The sequence below is a fragment of the Onychostruthus taczanowskii genome, unplaced genomic scaffold (genome assembly GCF_017590055.1).
Source record: "Onychostruthus taczanowskii isolate IOZ18803 unplaced genomic scaffold, ASM1759005v1 scaffold5, whole genome shotgun sequence".
Classification (NCBI taxonomy): Eukaryota; Metazoa; Chordata; class Aves; order Passeriformes; family Passeridae; genus Onychostruthus; species Onychostruthus taczanowskii.
In genome coordinates this window covers 10,052,679-10,078,404 of record NW_024502568.1, presented here as the reverse complement: position 1 = coordinate 10,078,404, position 25,726 = coordinate 10,052,679, and the positions used below count along the sequence as shown (strand labels likewise).

The 25,726-nt window shown below is 37.1% G+C and overlaps 1 protein-coding gene across 1 annotated transcript in view; it reads right to left on the bottom strand.

Annotated features, from left to right (window-relative positions):
- Positions 1-828: 828 nt before the first annotated feature.
- Positions 829-25,726, bottom strand: part of SHOC2 (SHOC2 leucine rich repeat scaffold protein) — a 59,479-nt gene continuing 34,581 nt past the window's right edge. The window contains exons 3-9 of the mRNA XM_041415661.1: positions 22,707-22,844; positions 10,483-10,613; positions 7,588-7,776; positions 6,167-6,289; positions 3,954-4,091; positions 3,356-3,473; positions 829-2,067 (exon numbers count right to left, since the gene is read on the bottom strand). Of these exons, the coding sequence (XP_041271595.1) occupies positions 1,859-2,067; positions 3,356-3,473; positions 3,954-4,091; positions 6,167-6,289; positions 7,588-7,776; positions 10,483-10,613; positions 22,707-22,844 (1,046 nt within the window). The 3' untranslated portion in view covers positions 829-1,858. The remainder of the gene's footprint in view (positions 2,068-3,355; positions 3,474-3,953; positions 4,092-6,166; positions 6,290-7,587; positions 7,777-10,482; positions 10,614-22,706; positions 22,845-25,726) is intronic.

Here is a 25,726-nt window from a genome sequence, read left to right as displayed (position 1 = left end):
AAATGGGAAGGAGGGAGGGAACGACAGAGAGAGTGTGTGAGAAAGAATAGAACATTACTTAGTAAAATCCAGTGACATCTACAATAGTTTTACAGCATGTTTAAGCCCTCTAAGGTTTTATATCTCCACCTGCCTTCCATTTAAAACTTACTCCTTGTTAATGAAAAGACATACAACAAAACAAAATGCAAGTAGATTGAGGAAATATGTCTAAATAAGCACGCCTGAAAGCCAGAAATAATATTCCCAAACTTCTGCATGTGAAACAGATTTCCCATGTCATCCATTGATTTGATTTTGTGCAAAAGGTACAGCCCTGTAAGCCACACTACCCCAGCAGCAATTCCAGTGAGTATAAACAGAACAGTTCTTGGGTAACCATGGAATGTGACTGCCTCGAGTTCTTACCCTCCTGAAAAAGGACAACTGCAAGTGCAGCAATAGTGGAAATCTCCCTGAAGCATCTTCTGCCTTCTAAAGAGCCAAGAAATTAGTGATAAAACTGAATGTCCACTACTTACAGTGTTTCTCTTGAGCTACCAACATCTGCACAAATGAAAAAGGTGCCTCTTTTTTAACAGATCGGTTTAATACTGAAACAGATAGGATGAAGTTAAAAAAGAATAATCAAGATACTGAACTGAATATTTTGAAGCAAGTGCCCCAGCTGTGGGGAAAAGTGCATTTAGTTCAGCAGCAAAACAGCACAGTGTGAAGATATTGTGCTTGGACACAGAAGTTCCATAATGGAAGGAGGTACAAGGCAAGTCAAGATATAAAACCATAGTACATTGTTAACCAACCTTAAAACTTACATATATTGCAGTGTTTAAAAGTAAGACACATTCATTTATTGTACAAGGTCTATAAGGAATCCTTAAAATTGCCTGTTGTAATGACTCAACATTGTAATAAAAATGTACATATATATTATTTCCTTGTCACTTAACTGTACTGTTAGACCTCATGGACTTGTTACTTCACACAATGAAAACCGCTCTTCACTGAGGATACTCCACATTTTTACCAATCTGAAAAGGTTTACTTGTGCTAGAAAAGACCAACCGCAAAAGGCTCAGTTCAGATATGTTATGCCTGCAACTGGTAACTCAGGGAAGCAAGACTTAAAGGAATTCAAGCTTTTTTTTTTTCTTTTCTTTTTGTTTTGACTGCATCCTTTTCACCTGCCAGTTGTTCTGATGAGTATGCATTTCATATACAAACTGGTTGATAAAAATTCATCAGCAGAGGCATATAAACTCTAGATATGATTGATTAAAACAGAGCAAATCAGAATAAAACAAAATCCAGTGATTTACTCTGACTGTAAACAATATAAAAACACCATTTGCTTCAAATCTCAAAATAAGTTAAAAGAAAATACCAACCTCAGGGGACATGACCCTTTCAGGTTTTGACACAAAAAAAAAAAAGGGGTGGGGGGAGGGGAAGAAAACAGAAAAGTTCATTATTATAAAGGTTATACATTTCTCTTAACTGAAAGTAAATCTAAGCAAAACTGGTTTTGTCCCTTAAATTTAAACTTTGAGTTCATTGGCAATTGTTTTAAATGAACTGGCATTTTCAGATTATTCAGACAACTTCCATCAAGTTCAGCAAAGAAAACTTAGACAAGCATTTTTACAGAATTTAAAAAAAAAAATCTAAATGGCTATGATTCCTCTATTAGCAGAAACACATAATGCAGTCTTAAATTTGCCTTTTTATATTATTTATATATTTATATATATATAATATAATATAAACCACATATATTATATTATATATACATATACAGACAATTACAACATTAATGCAGTTTGTATTTTGTACAGTGTATTGGACAAGTCGATGAGCATCAGACCATGGCACGATATGGTCCCTGCATTTTTAGGAACTGAATGATGAAGGAGGGTCCTCCTGCAACAATCTGAGGTGGAAGGTGGCTGAGCGGGCAGTTCTCAATGCTCATTATTGACAGTTTGCTGCAAAGAGCCAGCTCAAAGGGAAGGCTGTGCAGATTGGGGTTGTCATTCAAATACAGTTCTTCCAGATTCTCCAGTGTACCTGGTTAAAACAAAATAATAAGTAGTAGTAATACCTTTTTGATTCATGCAGTTTCTAACTTTTAGACAGAGGCTCTGAGTCCACTTGAAGACTCTTTCCTATACAGAACCTTGAGTCACTGAGACTCCTGTTCTCAAGCACAGCAAGTTCTGTTCACCAGCACCTAAGCAAGAACCAATTTGCTTTAATTTCCCTGTAAAAATATCCACTGAGGCATCTCCTTTAGATAATAAATGAACTGCAAATATAGAGAATAAGAGAACAGAAAGGGAATTCACCATAGCCATTCACAAGCTATGCAAGTGCAGGCAACATGGAACAGCTATCTACTCAAAAGGACCTAGGAAATATTATGCCATACAGGATCTATTGTCTCTTTAAAAATATCTATGCTATTCCTTTTATGTAATTATAAGCCATATATTAAAGACCTGAAGCTGTAACTGTCATATGTCACAGTAAAAAAGCAGAAGAGTGTGACTTCTCTGCACAGAAAGATTAATTTATGAATTTATTAAATGGAACTAACAAGTGTGAAATTTTTTTCCTGAATTAAAATTTTACAGTTTGCCTCTACACATACTGCAATACAGGTTAACCAGAAGCTGGAAAACAGAGTAATTTCTTCTTAAGACTTCCATTCCTCCTTTCAAAAACATAGAAGTCCTCCTCAAAATATTCCCCACTTTCCCATCTTATACACCATAAACATCTCCTATAATCTAAGAGACTATTTAATCTTTCACAAGAGAAAGCAGCTGGCAGGACTCATGCATGGAAAACCAACCAAAAGGAGAAGCTATAGAAGAAATAATGAGAAGCAACTGATAGCATGATACATGAAAGTCACACCTGACAATAAGTAACTATTCTCTCATCTGTGAAGACAACCAGCTTTAATAACCAAACTGCACTCCTACAATGGTATTTAAAATGTTCTTACTGATTTTAATTCCACAGTTTGCTTCCACAGCATCGAAACTCTCTCCACTAGCTTATAAATTACAAAGCTCTGGGTTTAGTTTATTTTAGGTTTTTCTCACATTGAGGCACATATAAGATGAGCAGCTGTAATGGCCCCTCACCAAAGATGATGCCAGAGACAAACCATGCCTTCTTCATCTGCACATCACTCTAGTGCTATTCCTGTGGCACATCCTTCACATCAGGCTGCACATATCTAGAAGTTTCAAATTAATTTTGTGGCTTTTACTGATGGGCAAAATAGCTGGCTATGACATGTGCTTTGCCCAGACACACTGCATCAAACCAGACAATGGGATCTTACCAATTTCCTCAGGAAGGTGTGTGAGAAGGTTCTCTCCGAGTCCAAGGTGCGTCAGATTGGTGAGATGACCAATTCCTCTTGGAAGGGTGGTCAGCTGATTGTTAGTCAGAACCAATTTCTAAGGGAAAACCACATTTTTACAAATTAAATTGATGATTTTTGCTTGGAATGACAGCAAGTAACAAGATATGTGGCTGACAAATGAATGGGTTCTACTCTCAAGAATTTGAACAAGAAAAATTTCAACCATTCATCAACATTTCTAATCTCTATCAAGCATCACTGAATGTAAAAATAAAAAGGTGCCTAATAAAACACATGCCTAAACATAGAAGAGCATGACTGAAATAATTCCTGGGGTGGTATCACGCTCACGGTACAACAGTTAAAACCTTCACAGATTTTTTGATCACTATTAACTAATAAAGCTAGGGAACAGATAATGGGGACTAATTGTGAGTGAAGTTGCACAAGACTCTTAACTTTTGTTTCTATGTCCGCTCTCAAATAGTTTCCACTCATCCAAAAAGCTGCAATTAAATCAGCATGATGTAAATAAAGGATGTAAGATGCTTATCTTGACCAATTATTGTTTCACCTGCAGATCCTTGAGGTAAGCTATTTCATTTGGCAAGGATTCCAGTTTGTTTTCCTCTAGATCTAACTCTCGGAGTTTCCGCAGATTTCCAATTCCATGGGGAAGTTTCTTTAGGAGATTGTTTGACAAGATGAGAACCTCAAAAAAGAAACACCACACACAGAATTTCAGCAACAAAATAAGTAAATAACAGATTAAGATACTTTTTTTAATATATTTTCAAGTAATGAAGTCCAATATTAGCCTACATTTACATTAAGGGAGTAGTTTAACATTTTAAAAAAATAAAACAAGTCAGTGATTTAACATAATTTTTTCAAGTTTTTAATGATACAAATACATACATTTAGTATATACTTCTTTCAAATATTATTATACATAATAATAAATGTAAAGCAAAAACAATAGAAACCTTATTTCTTCAAATGACCAAAGAAAAACAATCTCTTCCTGAATTTGCCACCTATCATTTTGTTATGCTTCCTTATAGCCATCTCACAATCATGTTTTACATTATTTGCTGTGCTTTCCAAGGCCTCCTTAAAAAGCTTAGTACTTCCTCTTCTCCCTATGTCCCTTTGGTTAGGAGCAGCAGCAAATAAACACACAGATGGGAGCAGCTAAGCAGAACACTGGCTTTCCAAAATGGGCTGCCATCACACACCCACGCCTACTACAGTGATGTCCTCTTGTTTTTCTCCTCCTTTCTGAGTTGAATTATAAATACCCCAGGTCCAAAAAGTGTATCTTTATTTGCAGGGTTAGCAGAGTTAACAGTTATTCATTATTTCACAGGCAAGTTAACTAATAGTACACTAATACACCATTTTTCCTCCAGAGAAACCCTGCAGTTCTTGGAAGTAATCAAGCCTCGTAACAGTACCATGAGTAGTCAGGTAATTAATTACTGACTAAACAATGCTATTATCTAGCTCTTTAAGGAGGCACATTGAAACATGAGGATGTGAAACAGCAGCCAGTGTGGACCGTCATGCCAGCCACACACAACCAGTCAAGGCTGCAAGTGCCTGTCTTCTACCAATAATCCCAACTCTCACTGGTTTCATGTAATGTGAAAATACCAGAGGCAGGAACAAAACAAAGGCATGGTGAAAATCAAAGTGAAAGAAAGCCAGTGCCTGAGGATTAGCACAAGCAGCATTTCAGACCATTCTTTATGCACTACACATGCACGAAGCAGTGAGAACAGTAATGTTTTAATTGCATATCAAGAAACAAAGGCAGGAACAGACAATATTACCTACGTGCAATGCAGCTGACTTAGCACTGCTGTGGGAACCTTCACTTTTGTGTAAACACCACCCAAACAGCCCTTTGTGTTTGATTTTTTAATTACAGAGAAACACAGTGGTAACAGGTCAGCAAACCAAGCAGCTCTCCAGCTTCAGTAGCTGACAGACCACCAGCAAACCCAGTTGTTAGAGGTTACTAATTTCCCAATCACATCAACCGCAGCCGTAACTTAAAAGGGAACTGGGCTATTAAGTAACTATTACTCTGTCATAATTTTAGCCCCACACTACAGGAATAATTAGATATTCACAGAAGTCACACTGGAAATTTGCAATTTCAAATATGCCATTTGTTATAGTTCTTTAACAGATTTTTCCCAGCAACTCACAGAGCCTACAAAGTCCCCTCAACTGCCCAAACAAGTACCTCTGTCTTTCTGTCCCTCCAAGGCAATAATTTGTCTCTGCTGATGGTACCCTGAGAAACAGGATGAGGGGACAGAGCAGGTTTAGTTCATGCTTTTAACCTACGAGTTCTTCCCCCTCAAAGGCTGGGAATTCCCACCTGGCTGCCTACAAGGTTCACAGAGCTACACTCAAACCACCCCTGGCTCTCAAACATTTCATTATGTTTTTCTGATCCCTGATGCTTCCATGCTGGTCTCCAGGAACTGAACCAAGTTCAGCAACATTGCATTCACAACACAGATTCCTGTTGAGAAAAATTTTCTTTCCACCTGGCTAAAAATATAGCTGTACATAGTGGTTTGTGCACACTCATCAAGAGCCTAAAGAACATTCAAAAGCCGTTTACGACAGCCACAAACAGATGCAACAGGGGATTAAACAGCACAGATACACACATTTACTTAGCTTTATTTGACTCAAAAGTAATATCACTTAAACCTGAAGTAGAGAATGTGTTGTATTCACTGAGCTGTTAACTTATACTCTTCTCACCTCGAGAGAAACAAGCCCAGAGACATCCTCAGGGATTTTCGTGAGCTGGTTAGTCGCTAAGTTCAGTTCTACCATACTTGTCCAAGTCCCGAAGTCCAAGGGGAGAGACGTCAGCTGATTGTCCTGTGATTTAACATATCAAACATTTAGGGTCTGTCCTTGCCAGAAGTTGGGAAGGCATCTGACAGATTAAACAAACTGCTAAAAGAAATACTTCATAACAACATAGTTGATAATGAAATCAGAAGAATAAAATGTTATTAATTGGCTTTTTTTTTTTTTTTCAAATTCCACGAAATATTACTGGTGCCAATCTAGAGTTACAGAATTGACTCTCTATTACTAATATAAACTGAAATGCAAAAGTTAGAATCACATAATCCTCAAGATCTTTAAAAAAAAAATTTTAACCACTGTCCTATTTCTGCTGAATACAATGGATGGTGGGCACAAAAAAAGAACAAAAAGTTCACTGTAACTTACAAAGGTGCTAACAGCAAATGTTTTAATCCTAAAAATATAGAGATTTTTTAAAAAATCCAAACAAATCAATCAAGAGAATAAACACCATCACTAAAAAATCCCACCAGAACCCACACCCTAAACCCCTGTTGAGAGGAAAAAAGCCAACAAACCCACAACCAAAAAAAGAAAAAAAGAACCAAAAAACCCCCATATACTTTAATGGCTCAGAGTAAAAGCATCTGAAATTACACTGAACATGTTACTGCTCAAAATATTTTTTAAATATTTGATTTAGACCAGACACCACAAAATCTTTCAAAAAATGGTCACACAAAGTTGTGGTAAACAGGCAAAGTCACAAATGGGTACGTGAAAAAACTGGACAATGCAAATTGAGGATTCATTTGTGTCAAAGTGTTCTAAAACAGTCGCTGAGCTTAGCTACTGATCAAGCATTTCTTGAAATAAATCTATTCATAGAAAAATATCATCTCTTTTCCCTACTTTAACTGTAACAGCACACTTAAAAGTTCTTTTGCTTTGCTCTTCAAATATTGCCAAAAGTCTCTAGACTTAGGTTTTGAAAGACTATATTTTAAAAAGTTATTTTACATACTTCTGTTTATAATGTAAAAGTTTAACAGTCTCTGAGAGAGAAATCTACATGCTTGTGTCCCATGTGGATATTCAAGACCTTTGCAGCCAGCTGTCTTATTTTCATTGTTCAAACTGAAGCAAATGTGACAAAATCTTAACTAACAAAACATAAAGAAAATTAGTAACACCTTGATAGCACTATTTTACACTAATACAGAATTATTTACATATGTGATAGCAGCAGCATCCACTTCAGCATGATAAATTCATTCCTTACATTATTAAGTCTGCCAGAATTCATGGAGCAGCAAACAGTGCTCCTCATTGATTTTACACAGTAGCATGCTTCTATGCCTCACCTTCATGTTCAGCTTACTTAATACTTTAGCTCTAGAGAAAATTCCAAAGGGGATTTTATTGATGCGGTTGTGCTCCATATTGAGAGAGTAGATTGTGGAGAACTGGGACGGGCCACCCACAGGATAGGACTGGAAGCAGTTCCTGGCCAATGTTAAACTAGTCAGTTTGACAAGGCTGGATAAAAGACCCTGTAGAAAGAGAAAACCACCCAAGAACTTAGGACAGATTTATTTGAATGCATCTCTTTTCCCTTATGGGTCTAATGAGAAATGTTTTCCCCCCTCAAGTCCATCCCCTGAAGACGTGTTGCAACACACAAACCAGTGTTAAATTTGATAAAACTTCCACCAGCAACAATCTCTGTTCACAGTCATCAGTCACTACCTTATTTCCCCCTTCTTCCCTGCATGCTGACAGATACTATAAAAGCAAACATACCACATTTAAAAGCACAGGTTTGGGAGGTTTGGTAACTTTTCTCCTCTGAAAGCAATTTTTCTAAGGACATGTTGCTCCAGGAGAGCAGGGGCAGTGTGTCCATCCCATCCCCAGCAGCTGTTTTGGCTCCAGTAACTCACCCACATCAAAATGGGGCCCAAAGAAATATCAACACCACACAATGGCCCCCAAAAGAGGCATTGGATAATTCCAGTACAAATCTTTGGTAGCTTCATAAAAATCCATACTGTGATCACAACTTTGCAGTGTCTTGTAATTACACCATAACAGTTTCAGATAATCAGACAGAGAAAAATAATAGGATGGGTTGGAAAATTCCATTGGTTTTTTCCTCTTTCTAAAATATTCCTAAGTAGTTACTGCTCTATTTTTTTTTCCCCTTAAAAAAAAATAAAAAGCAAGAAGCCTATAGGTAAGCTGGATAGCAAGGGCTGCCCACTGAATCCAGAGTTTCATTTCTTTCGACAATCTAATTAGATTCCAAAATCCCAGCAGCCCATATCTCAGTTCATGTAGTAGTTATGTGCCAAGCACATTGCTGGAACTGTGGAGATGGATAATGAGATCTAAATTACTGCTGAAGTGTCACCTTTGCTTATTACTACACCAACTTGAATCCAGCCCTATTTGCTTAAGTATTACAGAAATTGGAGATTTATGCATGGCATTACATACCATAAATAATGCAACATCTGCAATCAGGAATGAGCAGTAACAAGATAATGATTCCAACCATATTCCTAATGTCAGTATTTCTGGATTGCAATTTGAATATGGAGCTCCATATTCACTGTAAATGCTTTGAGAACATGGCTTTGCTGTTTCACCAGGAAAGCTTTGGCTACTTTTATAGTTTATTAACATTATTGTAAATAAAATAGGATCTAACAGGGACTTACCTACATGCCCTGGCTAAAACTTTAGACAGTGGGGGCATCTCAGCAAATATCAGTGAGGCATTTTCCTCACTACAGATAAAATAATGGATCTTGAAATCAGTATTAATCTAATCTAATCATTAATTAGTATAATCTTTGGTTAGGAAATATTATTTCTACCTATACTTTAATTAAAATATATTCGTCCTAGGGTTAGGCAGTCCCTGAGCTCTAACACGCTTTATTGCTTCAGATGGATCTTGGCATTTCAAAAAGCTGGTTTTGAAGGCTGCTTGTATACCAAAAAAAATATCTAAAATATGTTAGCTAATTCACTCTAATAGCCTAGAGTAATTAAATGCATTTGAAGGGAAGCGAGAGAGCTTTGGCAGTACAAAGAGAACAATGCTCTTACATCTATGAGAGCTGCCTTCTTCCAGCCCATCCTTTTAAGATAAAATATTTATTAGGCATTGTGTCAGCAGCTTCAGCTATGTTTTGAAATTCACAAATTTCTTCTACAAATACAGTTCTTTGTCTTATAGCACAACATGCTTTATTTTAAGCAGATTACAGCATAAACGATACACTTCTGCAAACTTAAGTGTTAACATACTGTGGGCAAATATACCTGAAGAAGGCAGCACAGTTACAAGAGGTTTGTATTATGACTAAACATGTTTTAAAGCAAGTAATCATCCCTCACGTTAGCTTTTTGTAATTACACTGTAGTTTCTTTTGTAACACATCTGGGTGGGGTGGGCTAGCTTAGCTCTCATCCTAAAAGCAGCCTGGTGCTTTCACTCTAGCATTTTCTTAAATTATAGTCTTGCCCAAACATTCATTAAATTCTCTGTTTCAGTCTATCATTGCTGAGCTCAGAAATTTATCTGAGGAAAATTAGTTACTTGCTGCCCTTTGTTACTGTAAATACTTTGCCTAATTCCAAGTGCATTTTTTTTCTTCTATTTATAGTTTGCTATATACATATTTAGATAACCTTTAACCTCATTTCATACTAGTAATTTCGACGATTTGGGGTCATGGGGATGACAGCTTAGGAAAGCAGTTTGACCATCATTAAGCAGAAGAGACTATGTTGTGTCATAAAGTCTTCATCTTAAAAGGTTCTAAAGAAATTGAATAAATATCAAAAATAAGAAGCAATCACAGCAGATTTTTTTTCTGTCATCTGAACAATTACTTCCAGGCACTAATGCTTCACAAAGCAGAAACACTGAGAAACACTTATCTGTCTTGAAGGGTGGGAATCTGAACTCATTATTTAAGGTTTTCTAAAGATACAGCACAGCAAATACAACCACGTGTTGCTCCCAGTTTTGACTCAAGTTGTATGACATTAGTCCTTCTATACTGATTAAATATACCTAATATTTACACAATTGACATAATTCACATTACTTTTAGGTTAAAACAAAGGTTATTCCTCAGAGTTAAGATGCAAGATGAAATAATTTCCCCTGTTCCACTCCCTTTACAAAACATGGATCCTCTCCAGCAGCATCCCCTCCCAAGTCCACTCCCTCTACTCCTCACCTCTGGTAAAGTAGAAATGTTGTTGTTCTCCAAGTTCAGCTCATCAAGTTCACTGCATTTTGCTAAAGACTTGGGAATTGCTGACAGCCTATTGTACCTCAGGCCAAGACGACTTAGACTGGACAGATTTCCTGTGGGTAGAAAACAGGTGTTAATATGCTGTGAGAACCACACAAACACACAGAACAAGGTGTGACTTCTGATTCTTCTGTTGTCTCTCACCCTATACTTCAAAATTTCAAATGGTGAAATGGAGCTATCATCCCAAAACAGGAGATACATATATTTCCAATGCTGAAGTCAACCATGCAGAAGTAGATTGTGGATATTAAATATTATTCTGAACTTCTGCATAATATGATAAGCAAGCAAAGCTTATTGTCCTATTGTAAAAGCCCTTCTATCCTGATCTTTCTATCAACAAAATATACTATCATTTTTCCAGATGTCCCAAAATGACTTTTTAAAATTAAAGACAGTATATTCAATGCCATGAATCATATTACCAGAACTGGGCATGCATCATACTATTCAGGCCCTGGCAAAACAATTTCCTCTGCAGGGAAAAAAAACCCTCACAGCTTTACCATCCTCCAACAGCAAGAAAACCTTTAACTGGTGATAGGAAAAACCCCAGAATTTCCAAGTTTATGAGTGACACTGAAGGAAAAGTCTGGAGGAAGTCTACAAAAATCTGGACAGTAGTTAATTTAAAAATATTTCTGAATATTGCTAGGCTGATGGTCCCAGTTGATATTCTTTCTGTCAGGGAATAAAAATCTTGAGAAACTTGCAACTTGAAAATTTCCTATCTGAAGCTGCCTTTAGCTCCAACCTCTGCCATCTAACAAGTACTAAAGACCAAAACCAACTGCTCAAGGATGTTGTTGAACTACAAGGTGCTGGGGCATTTAGCCTCTCCTGCAGGTAGCAAGGCCTTGAACTTCACTGAAAAGCCAACTGCCAAATTGTACAAAGAAACTTGACCTCTGGCTCATCCCCACAATCAGAAAAGGTGTCTGTGCAGGTGTGGACTTCACACCAGGGGAGTTTGCGAACACACAATTAATGCACACAATCAGTTCCTTGCAAAACATTTGCTGGTTTACACTCACTTTTACAACCATCCATGGCACAATGGATGTTTGCAAATTGAAGTACCAGACAAAGATATGAGAAAGGAAACACAGAATTTAACAAATAGTAGAATCAATAACCAGAAGTAATTTTAAAAGATGAAGGGGTCTTAATATGTACAGTCTAACTGCTCATTACATGGACGATGTATTAGTGTCTATGCATGTGCACTTATACAAAAACCTTATACAAACTGGAGCACAGTGAAGGAAGAAGTAAATGTAGAGTATGTCTGCTAGACAGAGAAAAACTTTCAACAAAGCAAGCAACAAAATATCTCTTTCCTGAATCTGGTCAAAATAAATGTCCCAACATCAACAAATAGTTGGGAATGTAGATAATAAAAACTTGAAACTAGAAAGAATATTGTATGATTTCGCAGTTGTCTCTAAAACAGAGAAGTCACAAGAGCAGTGAAAGTAAAGAAAAAAAAAGGCACCAAAAAAATAGCAGAAAACAAAAAAACGTTAGCTCCTCCATAAAACTGCAACTGAAAAAAATTCAAAACCCACAAACTCCTTAATATAGAACAAAAATCACCTACATCTTCCAAATTGAGAAAAAAAGAGGATGAGTTTTCAGTGCATATGTGATAATTATCTGACAAGCTCAGCAACAAATTTTTCTTAGTACCATCAACAACTAAACAAAAGTCACAACAGGTAGCTACACACCACTGCTTAACTAGTAGTATATTGGGATTTTGAGTTCTAGTTTTTAAAGTGATGGATTCTAAACAAGTATAAAATTAAGTTTTATAGAAGCAGCAAAGAAAGTCTTTACTTAATCAGAAAAAGGCATTTAAAATCCAAGGCTATCAATACTGCACTCCAATGCACAAATCTTCATCTTTTCCTGTTAAATCCTGCAATGCATATACACACAAGAGAATAATTGAGACCTGTTCTGATCCTACAGTCCATTAGTATAAAGACACAGTACATAACTTAGCTATTTCATGCTGTATTTGTGAGATCAGACATTGCTGGCTGAATAAAAAACTGGCCTTACTACACACAAAAAACATTCTATTGCAAGACTCCAAGATCACTAGGATTTGCCATGCTAGAGATGAACAAAGCACACCCTGACTGTATTTCTCTGAATTGCTATTTAACATTTTACTAAAGAATGAACAATAAACTTCACACAAAATAAGATATAAACCTACTATTCTTTTCACTACCTAAAACATGCGCTAGATGCTGATCTGGATTTTTCAGGCAGCAGGGAAGTAGACAGCATGATGCCAACTGTTGCTTAGCAATACAACATTGCTCTGCCAGTTCCAGATTGTGAGCACAGGCTGTATGTATATGGCTCTCTTCCTACCAGCAATGTGGCATTTCAGATAAATGAAACAAGGCAGCCGCTAGAGAGAGTCAAAATGTACCATAAAGAAGAGAATGACACACGTTGGCGATCCTCATGACATTATCATGAGGAGAAAAGAGGCATAAATAGCAGCTCCCAGTAATTTCTCCTTATCATAAGTAGCATTTCTTAATAGAACTTTATCACTGTTTCTTTACTAGTTATCTTTCTTCTCCATGGGAAAGACACACAAAGGCATAATAGAAGACACATCCTGTGTGTACCACATTCCTTATGATTGTTTTACACACCACAGCACTAAATACAATTATTCCTGAGGACAAACCAGTAAGATTTCAGGTACAGATGCATCAGTAGCACCTCTCCCACTGCTCTTGGAAGGACTGTCCCGAGCCCAGCTGATACAGGCAACATGAGCCACCTTCTCATTTCAAACCAGAATTTATTTACAGCCTCTCAGTCTTCTGTCAATAAGGCTCAGCTATCTTTTCATCCTTAGAGTGCATACACACACCTCATTGTGAATGTATCACAGTGTGAAACCCTTAATAGCTTTTACCTTCACATGCTGGACAAGCCACATCGTAGACCCACTTTCACAAAACAGGATACAGCTCTTCCCTCTGCCCAGTGTGTCCAAGTTAACTTGTCTTTTTAACAGGAATGCACCAGTACAATGTTAACATTTGCCTCCACGGTCCAGCGGCCAGTTGGCTAACATGAAAACCAAGTGATGAACTGTTTTACCACAGAAGCTGCCACAAGATGCTCAAGACCATACCTGGTGCACTGAACCATCAAATTATGCCACTTACAGCTCCCTGAGCTCAGGGTTATCTAGCTGATACCCATATTTACAGTTGCTTTACGGTGCTTGCACTCATCTCCATCATTCCCAGCTCAGCTACTGCTTTCTGAGATGGAACAGCACCAGGTATCTGCTGATGGGTTCTCAGGTTAGGTCTAAGGAATAAGGCACAGAAGGTAACAAGTGATCACGATCAGCTCAGACTGTCACCAGGACCATTTGCAGTTGTACTTTTGTCACTGAAGCCGTACCTCAGCAGCTGCTCTGAACCAGCCCCTCACAGGTAATGACTCAGAAAACGCTGCACTAGATGTTCGTGTACGTGACAGTTTGATAACCACAAGTGAAAAGCAGATACCAGCAGGAAGAGCAACAAGCAAAACGCCGTCCAACTTGTTTTCTTAGAGAGCCTGTTATGAAAACCCGGTAAACTCAATTGCCTTATTCACTGTTACTTCTAAAAAATAAGATTGCAAAGCTTGACTAAGCCCTGAACTCACACCAGGCCTAAGCAAGTCACTGAAAAGTCACTTGCTTTAGTTCAACTTTTGTCAAAAACAGTTACTCTTAGGATTCAGGTTTCACAGATGCTTTGTCTCAGGACCATTTTCTCACCAGCACAGTATTAACACCCATGAGCAGATGCCAGCTCTCAGGGTTGAAGCAATCTAAGCATGGAATTCATAATCCCTTCACTGGAGTGACTTTATGTCTCTCTCAGGATTAGCTGCTTCATTTACACAGAAATGAATTAAAAATCTTTGGAAGCATGTAAATCCAGAAATATTAAATTAAACTGATACAATAAAAGGGATGTGAAATAGATTGTTTAAATTAATTCTTTATTAAGGGTACTTAAAAAATATTAATCAAAGGAAAAACAGGTGTTTTCCAATTCCCCCCCCCGCCGCCAAAAAAAGAGAGAAGACAGAAAATAAAGCAGGAAACTATGCTAAGAAAATGATATTTTTAGAAAGACCACTTGAAGTGGTCTCTACATCTCTTTTTTAAATATTTCAAAATCAAGAGAAAAAAAGAACTGGTAAGTTGAATAATACAAAGAAATAAAAATGCCTAATTCAAAGCCCTACTAGTGCTTTTTAAACAGAGTGATAAATGCTCTCTTCTTCTGAGATTTACCACACCTCTTCATTTCACTCCCTTAGTTAAAATAATCCTTCAAATTCCCTATCCTTAGATGAAAGGTCATTAATAATGTGAAACTTAGTTCATTAAGCTAATTTGATGTCAGGATCAGTTGCTTTCTTTTAAATAAACCAAAAGCATTGGATCAATTTTAAAATCTGTTCACTACACAAAACTTCTACAGATAATGTTAAAAACACGAATTGAACTTATAAGAGCTGTGCACATCAAAATCCCATAAGATCATTATCAACAATATATGTGAACTTCAGCACACAATAGAAAATTGCAGGAACCTGCTACAAACAACATGGCACTATTAAGTATTTCAGATGGTCTAACTTGTATAAATATTCTAGGATTTGACTCAACTTGGCACACAATGAGCAGTCACCTACTAAAGAACATGTTTTACATGGGCACATGTTACTTCATAGAGTGCCATGTGCTTAATTCACTGAGGGATCTTCTCCTAGCAAAAAAAAATTTGCTGGTTTGCATACAAAAGATACCAGGTGTCATTTTCAACTAACTGAAAGCAAGAAGTACAGCCAAAATTAATAACACTTTTTAAAAAAAATAAACATGATGTCACTTAAAAAAATACATTAATTAAATTTAATACACCACATGATATTAATCTTGCAGTGAGAATAACAAAGATGATAATATGAAATAAACTTCACATTGTATGGGAGATAGCAGACATGCTGGAGATGGGCAGTTGTGGACAGAGATTAAACACTGCATTCAGATATTTCAACAGTGGCTCCTGGTCTAAAATAGCCCTGAGTCAGAAGATGCCTGTACCACACTTTGTACTTACTGTATCCTAGTTTTCCAGATGTCAGCCAAACTGTGACAACTTTTTAACTGTATAACAGATTTTTAGGTGAAAGGAGCTGTTGGTGTGTTTAATCTAATCTCTTATCAGAAAGCAAACCGGTTCCCCTGATAGCTGTAGAGTAAAATGAAAGGCTTCAGATAAAGTGTTTAACCTTCAGTTGCACTCCACAAGGAGAGAGCAACAGCACAAAGTGACTGGTCCAACACGACACCCCAAAAGAGATCTCAGTGATCTTGCTGCAGAGAAGACAAGAACAAAATCCTATAGCCATTATTCATCTAGTCTGGGGGCACCTTCTTCCTAAATCAAAGCTTGTAGGTTTGTACAAATTTAAATTCGTGTCACCAAACATCATCTGAGAGACAACAAATCCCTTCTACAATCCCTACATCCCTAATGTTTAATACGCTCTGGCTAAAGGCTGATGCCCTAGAAGAATGGGAATGGGGACAGAAAAGTGATGGGGGTGGGAGGGCAACCACTCTTAGCAAAACTGCAGGACAGAAGAGAATCTCTCCTGAACATTGCTACCAACTACCAAAGCCAAAGCATGAAATGTAATTATTCTGTTCCAAATACAAAAGTATAGTTAAACACAATACAAATTTTGACTTAATTTTACTGGTTTAACAGTAAAGTGACTTTTAGTCTATTTTAATTTTTCTTTTCAGCCACCAATACCTCCTGATACACCAAGAAGGCCAGTGTAGGAGGCCAAATCAAATTCACAAGTTATCAAAGTCCATCATTTTTTGCCCTGCTCAAACCAAAGTGCATTATCCTCCTTCTGCAAAATCTAGGAGTTCTGATGAAGATGTTATCTATTAGAAAACTATTTAACATTAATTTAAAATTAATCTCTACCACTTCTATGAGTTTAAATGCCATCTGAAGAGAGCAAAGAGCTCTCTCTACTTTCAGTCTAACGGTATCATCCAAAGACAGGTTTTCGCTCATCATATCAGTATTAAAACACTAAATTGTGACCACAGGCAGTCAGTTATTTTCCAATCTGACTTCAGACTGTAACATTGCTGACTGTGTGAAAGATGCACACAAGATACTTGCAAAACCTGAGCAACAAAGGCTCAGGTACTCAATACACACCGCACACAACATCTGCATAAGGCTAGAGAGCACAAACTCTTAGTCACATGTTTCTGAAACTGTCTAGATGAAAATTCAACTTAAAACTCATTTAATATGTGTTCATCAAAATGCAAGTAACTCACAGACCACTTGTCTCAATTCTGATGTGTTCCTTTGAATCACTCTTCCCTTGTGCCAACTCCTTACATAAAGAAAATAAGATTATAGGCTTTTTCTTTCTGCAGTATACTAATCATTCTGAAAATGCTGAGCTGCAGTTATAATACATCCGTACACACTGGTCTCCACATCTAATTACTGTGTGAAGGTACATGCATTCACTAAAATAAACTGTCCCCACTCTACTCTTAGGATGAACATCCAACCAAAATACAAAATAAAAAAAAATTTCATAAATACATTGAATCAATAAACTCAGAATTAATTAGCCACTAGAAGCTAACCTAACCTTTAATGAAAGCAATACGTATGTATTTAACTATATTGGGTTCACACTGGAAATGTATTAATTAAAACATAAAATGGAAATTATAATTAGCTGAAAATGTTACAAAAATACGAAACACTTCACATTGCAACAGAGACAAAAACAACAGGTGGACCTTATTTTGAGCTATCAATGAAAGCATTGCATTTTACTCAATTCACACTGTATACAGTAAGACAAAGCAACTGAAATGTATTTAATTTTTCATTGGTTGTCTTTTTTTTTTTCCCTTTTCAGATGACTATTTAAAGCCTTTCTGGGAAAGTAAAGATATATATGAATGTAAATCTTATTGTAGGAACAGTTTATACCTAACTGGCAATGAGATAAAAACATTAACCTTTCCTAAGTGAAAGGTGTGTTTAATTTTTTAAGTCTGCCCTACTATATAAAGCAAACATAAGAAATGTACAACACATGAATATATCTTAACAATTTTAGCCAATTAAGTAATGTGAGAATTATTTTAGGGAGATCAGGGTTCCACTTTGCATTTCCCCTGCAGTTGAATGCTGTCCAAGAGCAGATACCAGGAAAGGAACCTAAAGAAAGGGGAAAGGACACCCTGAAATTCCTGAAGAGTGAGGGAAGATTCAACAGTGACTTCCCAAATGTAGAAGCAACTGTTTTGATTTTCTTCTGACTGCCATGTCACACCCTGAGCTTTTAGCACCTGCATCAGCCCATGCAAACACTGAGACCCAAACGTCCCCTGCCCATCACACAGTACTGTCTGATCTTCACTATTGTGAGACACCTCAAAGCCTCATGCCTGCCCTTCTGAACTTGGAGGACAAAATGAGCAAGTCACTTCCCATTTATCCCCCACCTGACATTTTCCAGTCAATTTTGCTACTTTACATTTACTAAGTCTAGAACTGAAGGCAACAAGAACCAGAAGTTTTCCTTTATGAGACCACCACAAGAACTAGACAGAGTTTACAGTAATACAAAAATTAGAGTGGGAGCCACTGCTTTCAATCAGATAAAGAAAAGGCTGGACTTTTGCAATTGCCCAATACTAGCAGAGTCCAATCAAAGAAGTTTAATTAACGGCATGGTCCAAGAACAAAACCTTAGACAAAGCAGCGAATGTTGATCAGCTCTCCCAAAGCTCTCTTGATGCCACAAAACAGAATGCTCACTGACCAAAGCACCAGGTCGTGCTTAAATGTTGAGAATATTAATGTTGCTGTGAAAGCTGGAGCAGAAGCCTCTACACTTTGCTTCATCAGAACAGTGAGTAATTAACCACATCAAACTCATCGGTCACATCTGAACGTTGCCCCGATCACTGAGGGAGCTGCAGGTGCTCAGATGTTTCAGAACAAGACTCCTGCTTTTGCTAAACCTGCCGAATTTAAAATACCATTTTAAAGCAGTTTCACATTTCTTCAGAAATATCTTTACTTCTAGGGACTTTAAACTGTCAACCACAATTTTGTATAACCTGAGCCGTACCAATTGCATACCTCTGGTTCTGGTGGTCAGCACTTCATGTTTTACCAGCTGTAGGTTTAAAGAGCACAGCAGTGCTCTCAGAGGTACACTGAGGCCTAAACAGGTTAGAAGCGTGGTTTGGATCACAATTTCAACCAGCAAAATCAATCAATAAATAGTAGTTAACATCATGAAAACTGTGATTTCAGCTTCTGACCTACAATGCCACAGAGAAGGGCAGGAGGGTAGTACAGAGGTATAAATACACTTCCCATTTTCCTAACCATCTCTTACGAAAAGTGCTATGTCAGACACTGGAAAATGTGTCCATTGACAGAATTTTATGTGATTTTAAAGTATAATTTTGGAACATTTACAACTGACTATTCCTTTTCTTATTAAAATTTCTGTTGCCTTAGATGCCTGTGAATATGGCACATTTTACTATAATCAAACTGCGCACGTAAGCACACAAAACTAGAAAATTACAAAGCAGATGAAGAATCTGGTATTATTAAAAGCTGTAACTCTGTTTCTGTTATATTTCTTTCTCAAATCAGTTTTTCTATGCTTTTACATATGAAATTGTGAACACATTTGTACAGAATACTAAAATTAAAAGTTCAAAGAGAGAACACTCACTATGTGGTATTTTCAGGACAAAATTATCTAAGCTATCTTGTAATCCTAAGAAACAATTTACTCCACCCAAAATTTGTTACCAGACTCAGAAGTTCAATTAATGATTTTAATATAAATGGTAGGTTGTTCACCTTCTTCTGTATAACTTTTGGATATATTAGTGTGCCAGCTAAGTATACAGAGATAAGACACTGTGTAAATAAAAGTAGCTAACAATTCCACCACCCTCCAAAAGCAAAAAAAACCATCACAACATGGGGGGGGTGGGTGCAATCTGCAATGAAAACACTGAACAGCTACGATCCCACTACGATTTTGATTCTGCGCTTGAGACTCTTGGAATGTGCTAAGCCATTCCACAAAGCTCATTTTTCTTACAGGAAATGATCTAATATAAAAAGTACTTTACAATTTTCAATCAACAGAAATACAGATATGAATGTATTAAGCCAATATCTATAAAGCAAGGCATTAGATCACTTCCTGACAACTAATATCTAAAATTGACATTTGTTACTGCACAAAAGCATGCTTCTACAGCATTAGTTGAGAGAAGAACTTGATATTTTTACAGAGTGGGTATATTGGCTCTGCAACCTCTGCAATCACTGCTGATGCATAATCCCTTCCCTGCCACTCCCCTGCACATCACCCTCACGTCCCTTTCTCACAGCTCCAGCACATTTCAGTACATGCTGTTAGTTACCAAACAAGCTTTTTTTAAAGCTTGGTAGATTCTGAAATCTTGCTGTGGTAAAACCAAAGCTTGTTTATATAGCCCAGAAGCTACTTTAAGAAGGTTTTTTGATGGAGGGGAAGGAGAAATAGAAAGCAAAGGGGGCTGTTTGTTTTTCAAAGCAGCATGACAAAACATCCTTCTCAAGAAAAAAATGAGGCCTCCATCCAAAGGGTGTCAGTGGGGGAAGAGGGGACAGACCTGGCAGTAATGGAAAGCCTGGTCCATAACAGGAGGCTCATGGGCTCACAGACCATCAAACACCTAAAACGAGCAAATGTGCTTGGTCTGCTTTGTCCCTGCCCTGCAACCCAGAGCTTGACTGAACTGAGAACCATTAACAGCACTCATACAGTGAGCGTCCTGACACCTGGAAGCGTGGAGATGTTGCAAGAAAAAGCAGTGTGGCAAGCACCAGGCAGAGACAGCCTGCAGTGAGAGCAGGAGAGGCCCAAGGGCCGCCCCAGCCGCGCGCAGGCGGCCACGCGCCATTGACTCGCCGGGTTTTTCTCAGCACTCAGCTTCTCGCTGAACAATCCCAACCACAAAGCAAGCTGTAATCTAAAAATCATGCCACAACTTGCTTTCATATGTTGAACCAAAACTGCGATGACTAAGAAATAAAGCCAATGTTGCTGAACTGGCTACGGCTGCCTTTTCTGCAACATGCATAAATGTAGGCTGATCATTATCATTTAAGATGGAACCTAAAGCTTTCCCCTTCACTATTAAATTCTGTTTGTGAACCACATGAGGCACAAACATGGATTTCTGATTTTAAGTTGTTATTTAAATACTTTTTTTTTTTTTAACTTACTGTTTACAAGAGAGATTTTCCAGTGGAGCAAAACTGAACTAGAGTAAGGTTAACAACATGATGGCTCACTCCTGTCTCCTACCATTATTCAGCTATCTTTGGTGGTTTCTTGAGCTCTGAAACATTGATATTCAGTTCAGATAAGCTTGTAAAGAGACAGCTACCAACATTCAAAAGCAAGTAACTTCTAAACATTATAGAGACAATGCAAAGGAAAAACTAAACAGAGAAAATCGAAATCCAGTTCAAACAGGTATGAACCTGACTCAAAAGAAACCACCTAAGCTTACAGAAACATTCTGAAGAAATAGGTGAGTCCAAACTATCTTGACTGCAGTGTGAGCAATTTCCTATCCATCACAAGTGACTTAACTGCCTAATAACTTTGTGCCTCTCCCACCCAGAGACTTTCCCTGTAAGTACAGTCTTGCAGCATATTACAAGTGAGATTTTTCTGGTCCTTTGAGACGTTCAGTGACTACCAGGCACTAAACAACTTGGTAAATCACACTACTACTCTTCGCAGGAATTAACAGCATTAGTCTATAAGCCTTGAATATGGAAATCTCACACTTGCTTAGAGAATTTTTCCCATAATTAACAGTTTATCCAGGGAACTCACTCCTTAAATGTGACACATACACTACACATAAGTGTTATGTAAAACAACATTCAGCAAGATTTACAAAATAGCAACAAAAATAAAAGCTGTACTTATGAATGGTGTAAGTTACATGCAAACTCCAGATGGAATGGGATCTCCAGAGTTTAAAAATATCAGTCCAGGAAGGAAGTTTAGTTCAGTGGATACATCATCAGTGTAAACTCTGCTCAGGTCAAACTTTCTCAACCAAAAGCCACAGTAACTTAATCCTCAAAAATTTACTGCTAGAAGAAAAGCTGGAGTGTCATTAAATGGTTCCTCACTTTACCATGCATTAAAGTAAACTAATAACTACTTAACACTGAATACTATTAAACTGATAATGTTCATTCTTCTGAATATGTTCTGGTGGCAGAACTTAAAATCATGATAGCCTTGTTTTTAGACTTTTTAAATCACAGCAGCCATCTTTTTCTGCCATCTGTTTAAAACTGATTTAATGAGATAGGAAAAGGCATATTTTGTTGCTTTATCCCATATCAGATACTGAAACCAACCAGGACTGTGTTTATCTTAGTCTACTATTCCCAATATAAGTTCCAAACTCTTTGTATTCTATTGCATAAGAGCATGATGACCTTGTGGACTTGTGAGATTTTTTCAGATGTTCCACCAAAGAACATAATATATACATAATTATTTTAAAACATTTATTATTTTAGCTTTATTTTTCTTTAGGCAAAGGTGTAAGTTAAAATTATCTGCCAAAGTACTGCACTTCAACTATAAGTGAGCCTTTCATTTCTTTATATGCTCCGTTACATTACAGAATGAACAAACGAGCAGTAGACATTTGCTTATAACCATAGAACACCCTAAGATTTAGAAGTAATGGATTTGGATTTTTTTCATTGTAACTCTCATTCTTAAATTATTTAAGGCAAAATTTAAGGTAACAAGCACATCTTGCTTTAAATTTCAAGTGTGAAGCTGTGTTGAGCTGAACACTAGTCATTCTATAGCCACCAACAAATACTCATTCTTAAATCTGTTTTCCCGTTAATGAACATTTTGAAATAGTGATTTATTTTCTCCTCTCCAGCCTCTTCACCTACCTATGGTTTCTGGCAGGTCCAGGAGCTCATTGTGCTGCAAGTCAAGGTTGGTGATCTGCGTGCAGCTTCCAATCTCTTCTGGAAGATGTTCAAGCTGATTGTGCGCTACATCCAGCGTTATGAGGTTACACAACTCACCTAAAAGCACACAGGAAAACCAAAACATAAAGGACTTTAATGTACAGCTCTTAACAATGACCTCCACACAGAGATTAATAGAATCAGACAGATTTTGGGATAAGCTGAAAAAAAGCTACAGCTACCATAAAGTTATTCATATAAAATAAGGTATTACAGGATCATAATTTCACCAGTCAGATCTAAAACCTGATCAACAATTTTGAAAAGCTCAGATAAAGCTTTAATAGATTCTCCAAAGAAATGTTACTTATTGGTTGATTTTATTCTGACAGTTCAAGCTGTGGAATACGAGTACAAAACTTGCATCTTACACTTGTTTCAGGCTGATCAGAAGTTTAAAACATCACTAAGTAAATGAATTGTATTAAATTTTGAGAAATTAAGATCTGTTTTTATATAATCAATTAATTTCAGGCACAAAATCAACAATTAAGAGGCGGAAAAACTATTTGGCTAACAACCTAAATAATCCGAAGTACTGAACAGTATTTTTAAACATTTTAAACACTTGTGACAGTCATCACAAAAAAAGACAACTTACGATAAGTAAAGTGCATGCAAGCAGACTTATAGCAAATAAAGTCTGAGATAAAAGGCTTATCTGTTAAGCATTCAAGAAGTTTGGACTTGCTTGGAGTTTAGAGCCACTTTACACAGAACTGCTTCATTTCTGGCATTTATAAATTAATTTAAAAGCACAGCTAGGCACAACTCTGAACAGTAGTTTCACCTATTTTTATGTCAAACAACTTTGTTCTGAGCAAAAGATTGTTGGATTTGAAAAAAAGAAAAAACTGTGTGCATGAATACAGGTGTATACTGACATTTTTTGCATCTGATGGTGAAATTAATGCATATGATTTGAACAGCTTCTACTCTCTCCAGTAAAGATGAGGTCACTGCATTTGTATATTAGAGCATGACTCAGTGAGTAACAAATTTGGAAGAGCAGCAAATTCCTTTTGAGGAGCAAATGTCTATTTTTAAGCTTCAGCATTGTATCTTTGACACAAGGATTTTCTCACAGGCCTGCAGGATTATCCTGGGCAAGTTCTGACGTGCAGAGTGTCTACTCATTAGGTCATCAGATAATCACAACTGGTGATTTAATAAATCACAAAATAATATGAATTCAGACTCTGTCTAGAGTTCAGGCGTCATGTAGCCACAGTGATACTAATGTATCACTGAACAATTGTGAAAGGCCAGGAAAAAAGTCAACCTCAAAGCATCATTATTCTGTTTTTCTTAGATTGTTAACATATAACTGATATGTTAACATATTTTATTTCCTGCACTGATTAACCAAAATGGGATGTTTTTGTAGAAACTAAGATAGAAATGTAAAGCTGGTGCTCAAGCAGCACTGTGTGTGTCCCCTCTCTTACATCAGCAATCGAGTGCAGTCCAGGCAACCAGAGGCAACAGCTGAATGTGCTGCATCCAGCACTGCATAACCCACACATGTCAGTGCCATTACCAGGCAGAAAAAAGCAATGTAAGAAATAATTAAGCAAGAGTTAATGGTCTGTGGCAATGGTATCTTTATTATTCATGGAAAAAATGGGCAAAGTGTAGAACGCAATAGGAGGAAGAAAAGCTTGAGGAATGCTTAAAACAGCCCTCCCTTTAAATAAACAAAAATAGAGCCCCACGAAACTTTGCTGAGGTAACTCAAGAACCGTCACACACTTCGGGGCAGCAGTTTTCACTTCATGATTGCTGTTTTCATTTGTTTTCACTTCAGGCCTTAACCAATGATGTCAAATTTGAAATATGGCATAAATTCCATTTCATCGTGCTGAGCTCTCATTTACTTGACTCTTCCCACTCTACATCTGCTGAAGTCAAAGAAATACTTGGGGATTTTGCAGCAACATGTGCTGCACTTCATTTTTGCACCTGCTGAGATCTTTGACAACAGCAAGCTAAATGTTTGAAACAAACATCTTACTACCTAATCCTGAGGAGGAAAAATAATGAAAAGTAATGCCTATGTCTCTCTAAAAAATTTACAGGCAACCAAACACTTTAGTTTAATTTGCATAGCCATACTTAATACTGTCACATCAAAGATGCAGGCATTATTTTAAAAAGCAACAGTGGTTGCATTTGATAAAAATACTGAACGTTAAAACACATTGAGGACTGCCCAATAAATTTTAGACTTTAGAGCAGAAATCAAAAGTTAACGCTCTATCATGAACCATAGTGACTTAAGGAAAGGAATTCAAGAGATATAGAAATACTCAGCTTTTAATTCACATTGCTCAGTAAACAATCTTGTTCTTGGACACTTATAGTGTACTTATAGTTTGACAGCATTTCTTCAAAATGGCTTTATTGCTCACTCTAAGGGTAGAAGGAGAGGGGAGATGAAATGCTGTTGGCACTGCAATTTTTTCAGAACTTTAAGTTGAATTACTGAGATACAACAGAGAGCATGCAAGTCAACAAAAATCACTCAAGGTACATTTCTTCTGTTGCTCTCCATGACACATGGCAAAAAAATCTTACATTCAATATGCTTAACAAGGTGAAAAACATTTGGGTGATGTGACAGAGACGCAGATGATAGAAGAGCATGAACCCAGCCTATCAACTTAAACAGTCCATTTGAGATAAAAATGAAAGTCTCAGAATCACTTCATAACCCTAACAGTACACACATAAAGAGGTTAACTGAGAAACTCAGCATCAAGTCCAGCTCTTTAGTGAATGGCCCACAGGGAGACCAAACCCACATCCTTGGTGTCATGAGCACCATGCTCTAATCTACTGAGCTAAATGGTTTTTACATCTTCACACGCCAAAGGCACACAGAGCTCTCTCAGCTGTGTCCTGAGAACTAAAATACTAAAAATACAGTGTGGCCAAGT